The 14,077-nt window shown below is 43.7% G+C and overlaps 1 protein-coding gene across 3 annotated transcripts in view; it reads left to right on the top strand.

The window, feature by feature from the left end:
• The first annotated feature begins 2,257 nt into the window (after positions 1–2,257).
• The window catches only part of SCaMC (Short Calcium-binding Mitochondrial Carrier), an 80,340-nt gene continuing 68,520 nt past the window's right edge, over positions 2,258–14,077 (top strand). Inside the window, exons 1-4 of one of the 3 annotated variants that reach the window (XM_084587818.1) lie at positions 2,258–2,813; positions 4,503–4,629; positions 4,709–4,796; positions 10,595–10,706. In XM_084587818.1, coding sequence (XP_084443944.1) covers positions 2,604–2,813; positions 4,503–4,629; positions 4,709–4,796; positions 10,595–10,706 — 537 coding nt within the window. In that variant the 5' untranslated portion in view covers positions 2,258–2,603. The remainder of the gene's footprint in view (positions 2,814–4,502; positions 4,630–4,708; positions 4,797–10,594; positions 10,707–14,077) is intronic. The other 2 variants (XM_084587817.1, XM_084587816.1) reach the window with 2 other exon arrangements.

Here is a 14,077-nt window from a genome sequence, read left to right as displayed (position 1 = left end):
TTAAATTACTTGGTGTCCTAAATGCCGTACTTATCGTTAACTACTCACAGTCACCAATCAAGTCTGAACCGTGTGTGGCGAGCATGCTGCAAAACTTTACTGCAGCAACTCGAGCGATACAGGTGAGCGCTGCTCAGGCAACGCTACCGTTGGTTTTTTGTTTTTTTAGGAAAGTTGTTTTGCTAGTTTCTTCCCCGAAGTGGCATATGAGAAACGTGCAGTAATGTTAGAGATATGATCATTGCAAGGTTCATCGTCAGTTCGAAGTATGTTTCTGCAGTTTCTGCTCAACCGCATGCATGTGCATATTTTTAACAAAAAAAAAAAAAAAAAATACCAGCGCTTTTTCAGCAAAGAGCCGCATTGTCCGTGGTGCAGTTTAACGGAATAAGCGAATTTTTCGCATTGCATTCATTTCGTCAATAAGCATGCATGCATGTGACTTTTAGCCGAGCGCCGCGCGCAATCTGTGCCGCGAAAAGAGCGAACTTCTGCTTCTTGAGTTGTCGGTTTCCTTCCAGTAAGAGAAGAGAGCTTAGACAGGAGGTTAGACACCAACAACTCGAGACAATAAAATTTAGTCTTTTTGGGATTCCCAACTGTGGGTTTATCGTTACTGGCTTGCGCCCGCGTCGCAAGTAGTTTTTTTTTTTTTGCGACCTTTCACGCAGTGGGCTACAGATAGACACACAAGTAAATATAATTTTACATTTTATTCACAGCACGTTTTCACACTTTACTGAATATGCACAAATTACAGCAGGCGAGACTTCTTCCTTGCATTTTTAACCTGACTACTCACATTGCTCCTCTCGGATAGGAATCGTGTGTAAAAATGCATCCGCATTACCAAATAAAACTTCACCACTTGCACAGTGAACTGTGCAGGCTACAACCTATTCGGGGTAGCTTCCTGATCAAAAGCAGGTCAACAATCAACCAGAACAGATTTCCAAAAACTTTCTGTCTGTTTGTCGCTCGACCACTGACTTGATGCCAGTCACCAGTTCAGTCAGGGAGCTTGAAGGGTGCTTGAGCACTCCAGGGACAACTGAGCGCTTTTCAGTTAGGGAAAACCTTCGGTACACATCCTTCAGCGAGGTTCCATTTGCCCCTGTCGATTTTTACTTCCTTGCCATTAATGATATGACTGTACGTCTTCAGTATGTCTTCATCGTAGAAATGAAGATCGCACACACGTGATTTGTTAGAAAGTTTCCTGTCAACAAGCGGAATCGCGCGGTCCCATGCCGCACGGAGATCCGCCCCACGCGGAGCCGAGAAAAAACGCCTCGCTGTGTTGTCAGTGTTGTCGCTCTTGTAACCGCTCGCACAGCCCGGCACGCAGAACGTCGGCATGGTTACTGTAGCCCCTTCAACTTTGCATGCTAGCACAGGTAGCACAAAAAACGATCACTGCAGCAGCCGAGTCGGGAACGCACTGTACTCATGCTGCCCGCTCTGCACGTGTTCAACCCACGTTCGGGCCGACGAGAGCCTGGTAGAACTGCAGCGCCACTCAAAGCAGCCAGCGGTGGCGGCGCCGCGAAACAGCTCTCAGTTTGGCAACTGATCTTAGTTCTATTAACGTTGATAGGACCAGTGGACCGTCTGCTCAGTCGACACTTTTGTGAGCGAGTGAGCAGTTGCAAAGAAATGTATCTAAACGGAACTAAACCGCTTTCCCACAAATGTTTAAAAAATGTGGCAAAGTTCTTGGTTTGTTGACGTGCACAGGCAGCAGTTCTAAGCGCTTGTGAGACATGTGTAATGCATTATGGTGGTTAGACATAGTGTGTGTTGCCGAATCAAAACCTACTTGGCTTGGAATCAGAACCTACTTAGCGCACAGCACCGCAGCAAAGCATAAATCAAACACACACACACAAAAAAAAAGGTATATCAGGCAGATAGAACCACACCAACAAAAAGCAAACAAAAAATAAAAGTTAAGAAATAAAAAGACTGCATAATATAATACAAGTTGTTCCCTTCCTCTATGTTGTTTTGTACCCAAGGTTGTATGGTTGTACCGCTGTACCAGCTGTACCTCGTTGTACATGCAGTTCAAATATACTTTGTTCAAGCCACGTTTGTGACGTAATAAAGCAACATTTTTTGTGAATACTTTGTGCACACGTTTTTTTTATGTGTCTGAATTTTATTCATAACAGCAAAAACGAAACTTTCTAGTTGTGAACGATAATACTGATCATGAAGGAATAATGTGCGCCGTAAGCGACAGCACTGGCATAGCGGCGAAAGCGACAAATTGTGGCCAGCATAATATAATTTCGGTCTTTTAGTGTTTTGCGGCTGCGAAACATAGGTGACGTTTCGTATGATTGAACGGTAGTAATGTGGTGACGCAGTCTTTGTGATATGCTTCCGTGGTACAGTTTTCGAAATCTTTAACACAGCCTAAAGGAACGTTGCAACAAGTCAAATGCCAACGGCAAGGTTGCCGTCGTCAGAACAGCCGTGCGTGTGCCGCAGTGTCGAGCTAATCAGCCGTGCCCCCACGGCCCGCAAGGTGGGACGCCATTCATTCATTCATTGACCCAGTGGAACTTCGGTAAAAGCACCATGTGCTAACGACAAAAATGATACTTCAAGCTAATGGTGCCCCAAAAAACGGCCAGCCTCAGCAGCACCCACCGCATTACTACCCTGAACTGCCGACGGAGGTTGAGGAGCGACTAGAGAAGCTCTTCAGAAAATTAGACGCCAACGAAGACGGTCGAATTGACATCAATGATCTCGCCACGGGCTTACGTAAGCTGGGACTGCCGCATTCACCCGGAAGTGTAGAGGTCAGTGTCCAATATCCCACTGCACGCAATTTTCTCCAAGGTAAGGGCGCCGCGTGTTCAAGGTTCCTACCTTGCACAACGGCGTGCGACGAGCCATGCTACCGCTTCGTGGTAATGTGATAAACTCGATTGCACCACAGTCGATTGACCGCCACTGATTGATTGACTAGGGAGAAAGCGAGCCTGAAATCTACGTAAGCGCCTCGCTTTCTTACTAGCCGCGCTCTTAACCGCAGCTCTTTCGTGCTTTTCTCGTTGCCTTACTATTTTTGTGTACTGAACTGGCGGCATTGTCACACACTCCTCTAACAATGTGGTGCCCTGAGTGCTATGTTGATCGACGCGATCACCAATGCAGTAATGTTGTGGGCCAGGGGTAACTGCACACTAATAGTCCAAGATAAACCACGCTATGTGGCTGCGACTACTCGAGTGCGCAGCGCTGAATCGGTTCCGGTGTAGCGCACACACGCAAGGCCACGAGAATAATGCAGCTTCGTTCCAAATCAGTGTACTGCATCATCTGTTCGAGCATTCTGTAGACTCGTGATATTATTCTGCTGGTTCCGAAATGCGTAAGGGAGGGCCAAGATTTACGTCTTTAATTCCCTTGCCAGCATGGTTAATATGTATCAAGTTTTATGGTACAAGGCTCAAATGCGTCTGGCACAGGGTTGAATATTTTGTGTTAAAGATGAAAATTTTGCTTGTTCACCTAAAAACATGGGGTATAGTCAGGTGTGTTCACTTTAAAAAAATGTCTGCACTTTTTTGCACACGAAATTAAAATGTGGTTTACTGTGAGTTCACTGCTGCATATTTCACTCAGATGTTTGTCTTGTTTTGTCAATAAGAAGTCTGTAAAAGTGTGTCCGGTGTGTGCATGTATTCTGTAAAAGTGTGTCCAATGTGTGCATGACATAAAGTTACTTCTTATAAACATTCCTGTTATCTACATGGTTTTCATTCTCCTAAGATGGGCTTTACAGAATGCAGTTTGTTGTTTACCAGATCATCCCTTGCAGCCTGCCACTTACCTCTTGGCTTACTGTACATTAACGTCAACAAAATTCTTGTGCATCATGTTTTTTATTTAGGCAAATCGTGCTTGCACAGTGCATGCATCTGCTTCCTCATTGCCTCTAATCGCCACATGGCCAGGGACCCATGAAAGTCTTGGTTTTTGTGTTGTGAGTTGGAACTACATTATGTATGATTTCTAATAAGGGTTCAGCTGCATTTCTAGAGTGCAGTACTTTTAGCATACTCAGGGAATCAGTGTTGATGATTATGCCATTCTTTTATTATCTGTACTACAGCCATAAAGGCAACAAAGCAGTTTGCCATAGAAACTAATGCACATTACAGCAGTTGGTAGATGTGTTAATGTGAAGTCGCATACCGCCGGCAGGCTGTACCATATTCAGCGTGTTAGCGTATGTTACACCCCTATAGCTACCGTTCAACATGTTAGTTGATGCTGTTTATGTGCGCTTTGTCGATTGATTTTTTGGTTTACGCATGGATAACCATGGTGCTGCAGTATATATCTGTTTTCCTCTGCAGAGGTAGTTGAAGCATGTGTCTTGCCCATATCTAAAATTAAAGGTGCTAAATATTGCTACTTAGGTGCACTTTATTGACTTGATTTTCTTGTTGTTTTCTTTTCTTATTTTTATTTTTGAATAGAAGTTTATAACGGCATCAGACACAGGCAAGGATGGAACTGTGGATTTTGCAGAGTTCGTGCACTACATCATTGAACATGAGAAGAATTTGATGGTTGTTTTTAAGAGCCTCGATGCAAACAGTGATGGTAAGCCTCCAAAGTCAGCAAAAATTTTGTGCTGTTTTATACAGTTGTTCTTATGCATTTTCTTTTTTCCTTACCAAAGGTTCGCTTGATGCAAACGAGATTAAGACGTCATTCCATAGACTTGGAATTCATATTGAACATGATGAAGCCGTTAGACTGCTGAAACGGTAAGTTTTTTTATTGATTTGCTAAGGGTTCATAATCAGATTATGTGCATCTAAGTGATGCAACGGCATGCACTCATCTATCTCTTAGACAGGTAGACGGGTAGACAGGTGAACAGTGTGCACTGTAATGTATGGCATTCACAGCATTTTAATAATGCCCCGCTGCGGTGGCTCAGTGGTTAGGGCATGCAGCTGCTCAACCCATTTGTGGCTGTGGTGGCCACTTTTGAATGGAAACGAAGAATCGAGGTGCTTGTGTATGGTGCAGTGTCAGTGCACATTGAAAAATCCCAGGTGGTCAAATTTCTGGAGCCCTTCCCTACGACATCCCCCATAGCCTGAGTTGCTTTGGGATGTTAAACCCTACAAATCGAACCAAGCAGCTGAATAACCTCCCCAAAATAAAAACTATATAGCTATTCATGTATGATAACAGACTTTGCTTTTAGTTTATTGGTATAGTGTAGTTTCTGTTGGCTGCCACTGGTATTGCTGCATATTGTGTGTCTATGCTATTTGTGTGCTATATTTGATCAGCATGTGACTTTGGTGGTGAAGCAGTGCACTGGTATTGGCAGAGCTGAATGTTTTTGTGAAGCACCAGTGTTTGTGGCATGCCATTGTGGTCAGTGCCTTATACAGGTGCATGGACTGCAGAGTTCCCTGCTAATTAAAGGCTGAAGTTTTTGTTACACGGAATGAAGCTCAGCTGGGATTTTGCAGGTTACTGTGCCTGCTTATGTGCATAATTTTATTTTTTTTACAACCTACCTAGCATGATGTATGTTTTGTGCATTCTGAACTCTGGTCACTTTTGTAGGCCTACAAGTTGTCGGAGTTGCGTAATGAATAGTGATGTTAAGGTTCTTGAAAGAAAATGCAGAGAGCAGGCATATATTAAAGAAGGATATTAAACTTGTTTGGACATGGAAGTGTAATCTAAGCATTACCACAATTATAACCTATAAAGCCATGGTAAGGAACTATAATGCTCTTTTTACAATAGCAAAAATGTGTTGACCTTTAAGGTGGAAAACTAAACTTGTGGCTGAAGTTCATGGTCTACAATTTCACTAAAGCAAAGAAAGCAAATTCAATGGCTGAAGATGTGATATGCTCAAATATGGCTGTAATAGTAAGCTTATAGAGAAAGGTCTATGTGTGCTGCCTACCCAATAACTTGGTCATTACAGCTTACCCATAATGTAGAAGTTCCTGCAAGTTATTATTCAGCAGCACTTTGCCGTGCATGATAAAAATATACTTTATTTTTAATGCAGGGTTAAAGGCCCTGCTCTCCAGAAAAGTGGGCATCAATCAGCATTGTCGCTGTTGTTAATGAAAAATCACGAGCATGCCTTTGGCAGGTGGTAGTTGGCAGGCAACAAAGCCGGGCACTGACTGATTGGCAGGGTTTGTGACATCACAAGGCCACATTACATGGCTACTTCGGAAGGAGCCGCCAGCTGAGGCAGCTCCTTTGAGTAGGAGCTTCGAGATAGGAGTCGAATCCTCTGGAATGTGTGAATGGAACTGTATGTATATATGTGTATATATATATATAAGTGAAAAATTGCTTCATACTGTTTCCAAGTTTATTTGGCAGGGCTCCTGCTGAAACGTCGGCTCCAAATAAACTTGGAAACAGTATGAAGCAATTTTTCACTTGTGTATAACCTCTAGCAACCAAGTACGTCTATTTACTTATTATATATCGGGTGCCCTAGCTAAATGTAACCAAGGTTTTAAAAAATATGGTGAGCCTGAGCTCAGTGAAACCTATTCAGAGCTGTTCAGAATCGGCTATGCTAATCTGCTGTATTTTCTTGTTCACTAAGGTTATTTGATTGCTAAAGACCAATTAGCTATTTTTTAAATTATTGATTTGAGTTAAACCATGTCACATTAAGTTTAAAACACTTGTAATTGTACTGCAGAAAAAATGCAGTGTAGTTAAGAAATAAAATTTGGGAAAGTGAACATGTAAGATTGCTCCAAAAACGGCTAGCTACATTTTTTTCCATCACACTGCAACTTACGCAGCTCTATTTATAGGCCTTCAAGAAATGCTGTCACGTGACCAGTTGTTATATTAAATCATTCGCCATGTGCATACACTCAGCTTCATTATAGAGTGCAGTCCAGAGAAAAGCAGATTTCGTGATCTCAGATGCGTCTCTGGGCTTTAAAGGGGAGCCACTGTCACGAGAAAGGTCTTTTTATTGCGCCAGATGTCGGTTTCGGCTGGATAAAAAAAAATCTCATTATATAAACATTAGTTTGATGGAAACTATGTAGCTAGCTGTTTTTCGAGGAGATCTACAACTTTTGCATTGACACTTTTTCTCCGAAGCCAACAATTAAAGATGAGCTAATTAATTAGTCTTTACTATTTAATTAACTTTGGTGAACAACAAAAATACAGTAGATTAGCATAGGCGACTGTGAACAGCTCTTAATGGTAGGGTTCACCATATTTTTTAAAACATTGGTTACATTTAGCTGGGACATCCGGTATATGCCGGATGGGTTCTCGAATTATGTGGTAGGTTATGACTGGGTGCTAATAGTATATCTGAGGTAATGAGTCACAAAATAAGGCATCAGTAATTAAGAGACCGGCAAATTTTGTGTACTTGAAGGAGGATCTGCATGGGGAGCCATAGATGTGAGCCATTTACACTGTTGTATCATTCCCTTAAAGGTGAAGCTTGAGTGCCATCCTAATTTTTTATTGCATACTCTTGTATCAAAGTGTTTCATAAACATGAAGCACTATCTGAACTTTTGGTTTGCATCAGTATTATGTAGTTGTTACTGATGTACTTTAAAGGGGGGGGGAATTTAGGCTGGTTGGTGCATGATCTGTGGCTAAAAACAGCACTAACACGAGACGAAGCAGAGAAAGAGGACACGGTGCTGACTAACAACCCGATTTTTATTGCATGTTTGTCAGTTTTATTCCTCGTTCGTACAAAAAAAGAAGAAAAAGGAAAGATAGAAAATCACAAAACACAAGATAAAAATCTTACAGAAATTTATGCATTCACACACAGATGATCAATTTCGCTGCCGCAAAGTGCTATAGAAGGTATGCTGACGCACACTTCGCCCTTTTACCGAATGTTAATGGCTTCTTGAAATTCTCTGGTTCGTTGGTCGAAGTAGAACGATAAAACTTTGCTGTTGCCGAGCTAGGGAACACATTCATGCTCTCGGCAGTGTTTTGTCAGTTCACTGCTGATGGCTCCTTTCAAGCATCTTTTGTGCTCATGGAGCCGTTCATTCAAACAGCGCCCTGTTTGACCAATGTAGGTGCGCCAACATGACAAGGGTATCTAATGCACAACTTTTTTTTGTACATTTCATGTGTGTGTTCTTGTGCTTTTTTTGCATTGCTTTTTTCCTATTCGCTCTCTGTTCACCTTGGTACACATTGGTTAAAGAACCCCAGGGGGTTGAAATTTCCGGAGTCCTCCACTACGGCGACTCTCATAGTCTGAGTCGCTTTGGGACGTTAAACCCCATAAACCAACCACAAACCAACACATGCTCTTTAACTTGTTAGGTGCTGACATCACCACTTTCACGCCAACTTTTTCGCCTATCTTCTTGAGGTTGTGGGAAAACCTATGAATGTACGGAATGACGGCAGACTGCTTCCTTTCTTCTTGCAGTATTCCTTCTGCGACACTGGATAGTAGCAGTGTCGTGTAACCTGCTGCTTTCAGCTGACAATTCTGGTCGTCAAAACTAGCTTGTACAGCATGGTAGCAGGATCTTGTCAATACGGCTCTCATTGCTGCTTTCACTATTCCCCGCTTGGTGATCTTGGAGTGTGCTGAGGTGTATGGGAGCAGTCCCTTTTTGCTTCGTGGTCTGTACCGCCAACATACATGACTGTATAAAAAGGTTTGCATCAAGTAAAGGAATTGCGGAACATTGTTTTCTGATCTGGCCAACGTGCTGTTGCTGTCGGGCTGTCTCGTCCTCTTTGTATTGTAAAGAATTAGATAGTCATCCACATAACGAAACACCTTAATGAAGCTTGTCACTTGAATAGCAGTCATAAGACTTCTGTCAATGCACGCAAGAAACAAGCCCCGATGCATATCCCCTCCCGCTAAATGTAGAAACTCCCCCTATGATTAATGATGGTAAAATGCAAGTAGCTGGTTAGTAATTCCATAAAATTTTTTTCGACAGGGCACATGAGTTCACCACGGCATGTCGGTCAATGGATTCTTTGATTTCTCTGCACATCATGATCTGCGGGAGCGAGTAGTATTGGTCTTTTACATCTATCGAAAAGCCACTCACGTTGGGTGGACAGGCACCTACCTTGAAGAAAGTCGTTCACGCTTTACGGCTTGCGTATCGGGAATGGGTCTTCCACCATGAGGTCGGTGAGGGCCTGTTATAGAAAACCGCCCACAATTCACGTAGATTATTTGGTTATTTATGCAGGACTAAAACCATGTCACATTAAATTTAACACACTTGTAATTATAGTGCAGAAAAAATGCAGTGTAGTTAATGAATAACATTTAGTAAAGTGAGCATATAAGAAAATTGATGCTCTTATCTTGCACTGAAACATCCAACAATGTTTTAAAAAAAAAAAAAACATAAGCAATGCATTTTACCAAAAGTGTCGGTACAGCTGACGCGTCTGTTAACCTGAGGAGTATGGCGCTTTGGGCATACAGTATAGGAGCATAGAAACAGTGCGAACAGGTAGAGTACTCTACTTGTTCATGTCATTTCTGTGGCTCTCCTATTGCCTGTACAGTGCACTCGTTCATGTTGTCTCTATGCTCCCTGTTTGAGTTTATTGTCTGCCTGTCCTCAAGATCGTGCACTGCTGAAATTAATTATGCAAAACCAACTACCCTGCTTCTTAGTTTCATAATTGCCTTCAAATTCAGATCATGTGATCTGTAGAGATGCATCTCTGTACCACCTGGTATTGCTGTGTGTACTGTTGAGACTACTGCACATCCTTTTGTGCTTGTAGGTATCTGATTTCATTTGTTGCTGCCCGTCATCCGCAATATATGGGTTTGTACAGTGGGTCGCAACACCTGGGACCTACAGCGTGCACAGATGCTATGATATCTGGCTGCATGTGCGTTGCAGCTTTCAATTTTTGTCAGTTGTTGTGCAGCTGAGGCAAAAGTGCATGAGGCAAGCTGTTGAGCAGCTGGTACAAGTAAATGAATTGGAATGTCTGCAACTATAAGAAGCCATGCATCTGCTAAAGTTGAGATTCTGGCAGCTAGTGCAGTGCTATGCTAGCAGGTCATGTGGACATGAATTTGGGCAAGTGCCCGCATTGTCCATAGATAAGCCATCAAGGCCAACTGTCTGTGCTTGAAGTAAATGAACAGCAGCTGTGTGTTAAACTCTGGGGCTTGTGCTGTGAATTAGCTTTGAATTGTGTTTAGCAACTCATTAAGCTCGCAAAATAATGAATCTTGTATAGTAAAAGGTAAAAAGTAATATTGTTGCCTATCACCTGTGACTTGCCAAATTGTGAGCAAAGAAAAAACACACTCTAACCTTGTACCAAACTGTTATCTGTCAACACTTTTTTCTTGCTGCGGATTCCTTCTACATCTTGCATGTTTGCACTTCCTGCCGTACATGGTCTTTTCTGTATCATGTGATGCATAGTAATATTGAGCTTGTACTTGTGGTATGCAGTCATTTATTATGAATGATGATTTCTTTTGTCAGTGGTTAGAATGGATTCCAAATGCACATTCACTGAAAAGACTGATCATTAATTTTTCTAGAATGGACAAGGATGGTTCTCTCACCATCAGCTTTGAAGAATGGCGTGATTACCTGCTCTTTCACCCTAGCTCCGAGATCCATGATATCATTCATCATTGGAGACATGCTACTGTAAGTGTCACAGCTTTCTATGCTCTGCCACATGTATAATTTTTTGTTGTATTGTGGGAATAAGCTCCGAGATCCATGATATCATTCATCACTGTAGACATGCTACTTGTACAAGTGATAGCTTTCTTTATTCTGCCACATTTTTGTTTTTTTTTGTTTGTTTTTGTTGTATTGGGGGGGAATAATAAGCTTGAATTGTGCACATTGTATAGGCATCCAACATGTAACGATTTCAATACTAATGCTCTGCTCAGCACTTGCATCTGATTTTTCTTCTCTGTTCTGCATCCTATTTCAATACGAGGTATTGAATCATTAGTGTTCATCAACTAGATTAGCTTGCTATCTTGTTGTGGCTTGAAAAGGTCAGTTTGAAGCGTGAACAGGTTTATGCAATGCTGTAGGGGCTAGGTTATATTAAATTCATTTGCACTAAGGCCTCATTATAGCGAGAGCAGATTATTAGAGTTTATTGATTCACTTGAAGTTTGGCATTAGTTTACCCCATGCGAGTTCATACGATTGCACTCATGGAACTTGCCGCATAACATGAAGGGTGAGCATTCGTATGGTTCTGTATCGGTGCAGCCATTTGGGCCTGCGTGAAGCACTACTAGTGATTTACTGCTTTGGTATCTTTTTCATGCGTGGGGAGGGGGGGGGGGGGGGGGGGGGGGGGGGGGCTGGTTGGTGGGGGAGTCAAGGCAGAAAGTGCTATCATCATGATGTCACATTATGTCAGCTCTTTTTGCTTGCTTTGTGTTATCACACCGATGATGGCTAGAAAGAGCTTGGGAAAAATAGCTATTAGCTATCAAAGCTTAGGAGTTGTGCTGCTCCAATCTGCCTTTTGCGCGACTTTTCTGCGCATGCGCGAAGTCATAGCGGCGACCGATGGAAACACACTGGACGGCGTCTACGGCGTTTCTCGGCGCCGCCAGTGCACGAGGGCTGGCGGCGCCGTGCGGCACGGTGACCGCCACAGGCTTGGCAAAGCGATGCCAACCACACCTGCCGCATACGGTTGCCACTCTCTAAGCGGGCCGAGATGCAAGACACAGTTTTCCAGGTATCTTTCGGCGAGCCGCGACCAACAATGACGTGAAGCTTGAATTAGGGGCACCAAGCGTCAAGATGTGAATGACCGACCTTAGCAACCGACTGCGTATGCTCGACTGTGCGAAAAACACTTTGTTACAAGCATGTATGCATCTAAAGGAAATGTGCATGACGAAAAGTATCTACCAAAGTTTGCACCAAGCCTGTAACCCACCAGTGATAGCCGCAATGAGCATTTGTTCGGCGCGTCTGATAGTGATGTATTTTGTCATTTGTTTTCTATATGTGCGAAGGCGCCGGGTAGCGCAGATACACAGGTGGCTGTGTGCGCCACATCGTAATATTTAGCATGTTTTATCACGACTGCTGCCTGACTAAAAAGAAAAAGAAATGTGGCGTTTGTTGTGATGCACCGCCGTTCGCGAGCCGATTGGTTGAGCTGGTCATGAGGCTCGCGAACGGCAGTGCATTAAAACGCCGTATTTTTTTTTCTTGTTAGTCAGGTGGCAGTCACGATAAAACATGCTAAATATTCCGGCCGAGCGCGCACAGCCGCCTGTGATATATCTAAGCTACCTAGCCCTTTCGCACATAAAGAAAAGACAAAATACATCGCCTTCGGGCCCCAGTGCAACTAAAGCAATCACGCACCGAAGAAATCCTCATTGCAGCTATCACTGGTGCGTTACAAGCTGGGTGCAAACTCCAGTAGGTACTTTTCATCATGCATATTTCCTTCAGATGCATACATACCTGTAGTATCTGTGTTTTTGCCGCTCGGAGCATATGATGCACTTGACACTCTTGCACGACGCACAGTATATTTTTTTTTACCTTAAAGGCTCGCCTTCCTGCACGCCAAAGTATTCGGATTTTGTTCCTCTGGTGTACGCAATCAAATGCACTTCGTTAGGAAGCTATCGCTGTCTTCGTCCAACCGTTTGCAACGGCAAGGAAACCGCCCGGCAGGAATGGGTCTCCTGGAGGGTTAATGCTCGTTCACTTGCAGAGTGGATCGCTCTGGACGTAGAACAGGGTTGGTTCCTGACCAAGATGCGCATCTGATATGTAGGAGATGCACATGGGTCACCAAGTCGTTGATTCTGCAGAAATCGCGGCGGAGGCAGAAAGGTTGTGGATCATTTCACAACAGAATGACCATTCGCTGTGCACTGAGAACCTTTTCACCACTTCGACCACATCCGTTCTGACTCCTGAGGGCAGAAACCGGCTACAGCGCTAAATCATCTGTTGCCAGAAAAATGCCGCGCGTTTCCTGCAGGTGTGCATTCCGGCCGGGACAACAACCTTTTCAGGAGGTGTGTATAAGTGCCTCTCTGCCGAGCTTCGTAGATGAAATCCTATAGCTGCACGATTGTAGATGACGCGAGGAGGAAGCGACGCCCATTGCACCATGCCGGCGCCGCGGCGACCGCATTGTGCTCAGTAACTCAAGACACTCCGCGCATATGCGCCGCTCGAAGTCACAGGAGACGATTCCACCTAGCTCTGCAGCATCAGCAAACCCCTGGCTGCTTTGCCCTTTGAGATCCCTCTCTCTGTCTCTCTGCCTCCGCGTTCTCCTGTCTGCCGAAAACCTGCATGCTGAGAGCGTCTCATTCTGTCACGTCGAACACGACCCGCGCTACACGCTCTTACAATACGAAGACAGTATATGCGTGCGTTTTGAGTGGATTGTGAAAACGCTGTACATTCCCCCATACTGCGTGAACATGATATACTTCAATCACTGTCACTACTTTCTGCCCCGAGGCCAAAAAAGGGGGGAGCTTTCGCTTTCTACCTGCGTTGGCGTGGCCTTTTCGTATGGTGCGCTTTCGCGTCGTCTGCAACACTGCCGTCCAATGTGTTTCTCGCCCGCTCCCGCATGATGGCGCCACATCCTCCCGCAAAAGGCGGATTGCTCCATTCTGCTCCAAAACTGCTTCAAATGGCTGCCACGATGCTTTGCTATCAAATCTAGCTGAACACAGGAAAGATGACATCACACTGGTGGCAGAGGTGTAGCACATCTTGCACTGGGCATAATACAAATAAAGTTTTCGAAACCTACAGAAGCATGAAGCATAATAAATATTTGGTCGCAAGCAAACTTAATATGGGGTACAAGTGATTGTAGAAAATAGCGAAAAAATGCTCAGTACATGTCACATAGCACCTCCTCCCAGCCTTTTGAATCACTAGTGGAGATAGAAGCGAGAGCAGCAAGTGAAGGAGGTAGGCGTAAACTACCGAGAGTCATTCAGAAACTTGTCCGGCTACAAAAAATACAGAAGTTGTCTTAATGAGTT

The sequence above is a fragment of the Amblyomma maculatum genome, chromosome 1, assembly GCF_055883805.1.
Source record: "Amblyomma maculatum isolate TAMU_Amacu chromosome 1, ASM5588380v1, whole genome shotgun sequence".
Lineage (NCBI taxonomy): Eukaryota > Metazoa > Arthropoda > Arachnida > Ixodida > Ixodidae > Amblyomma > Amblyomma maculatum.
Note: the sequence above shows the minus strand (reverse complement) of the source record. Positions and strands in the feature narration are given on the sequence as shown.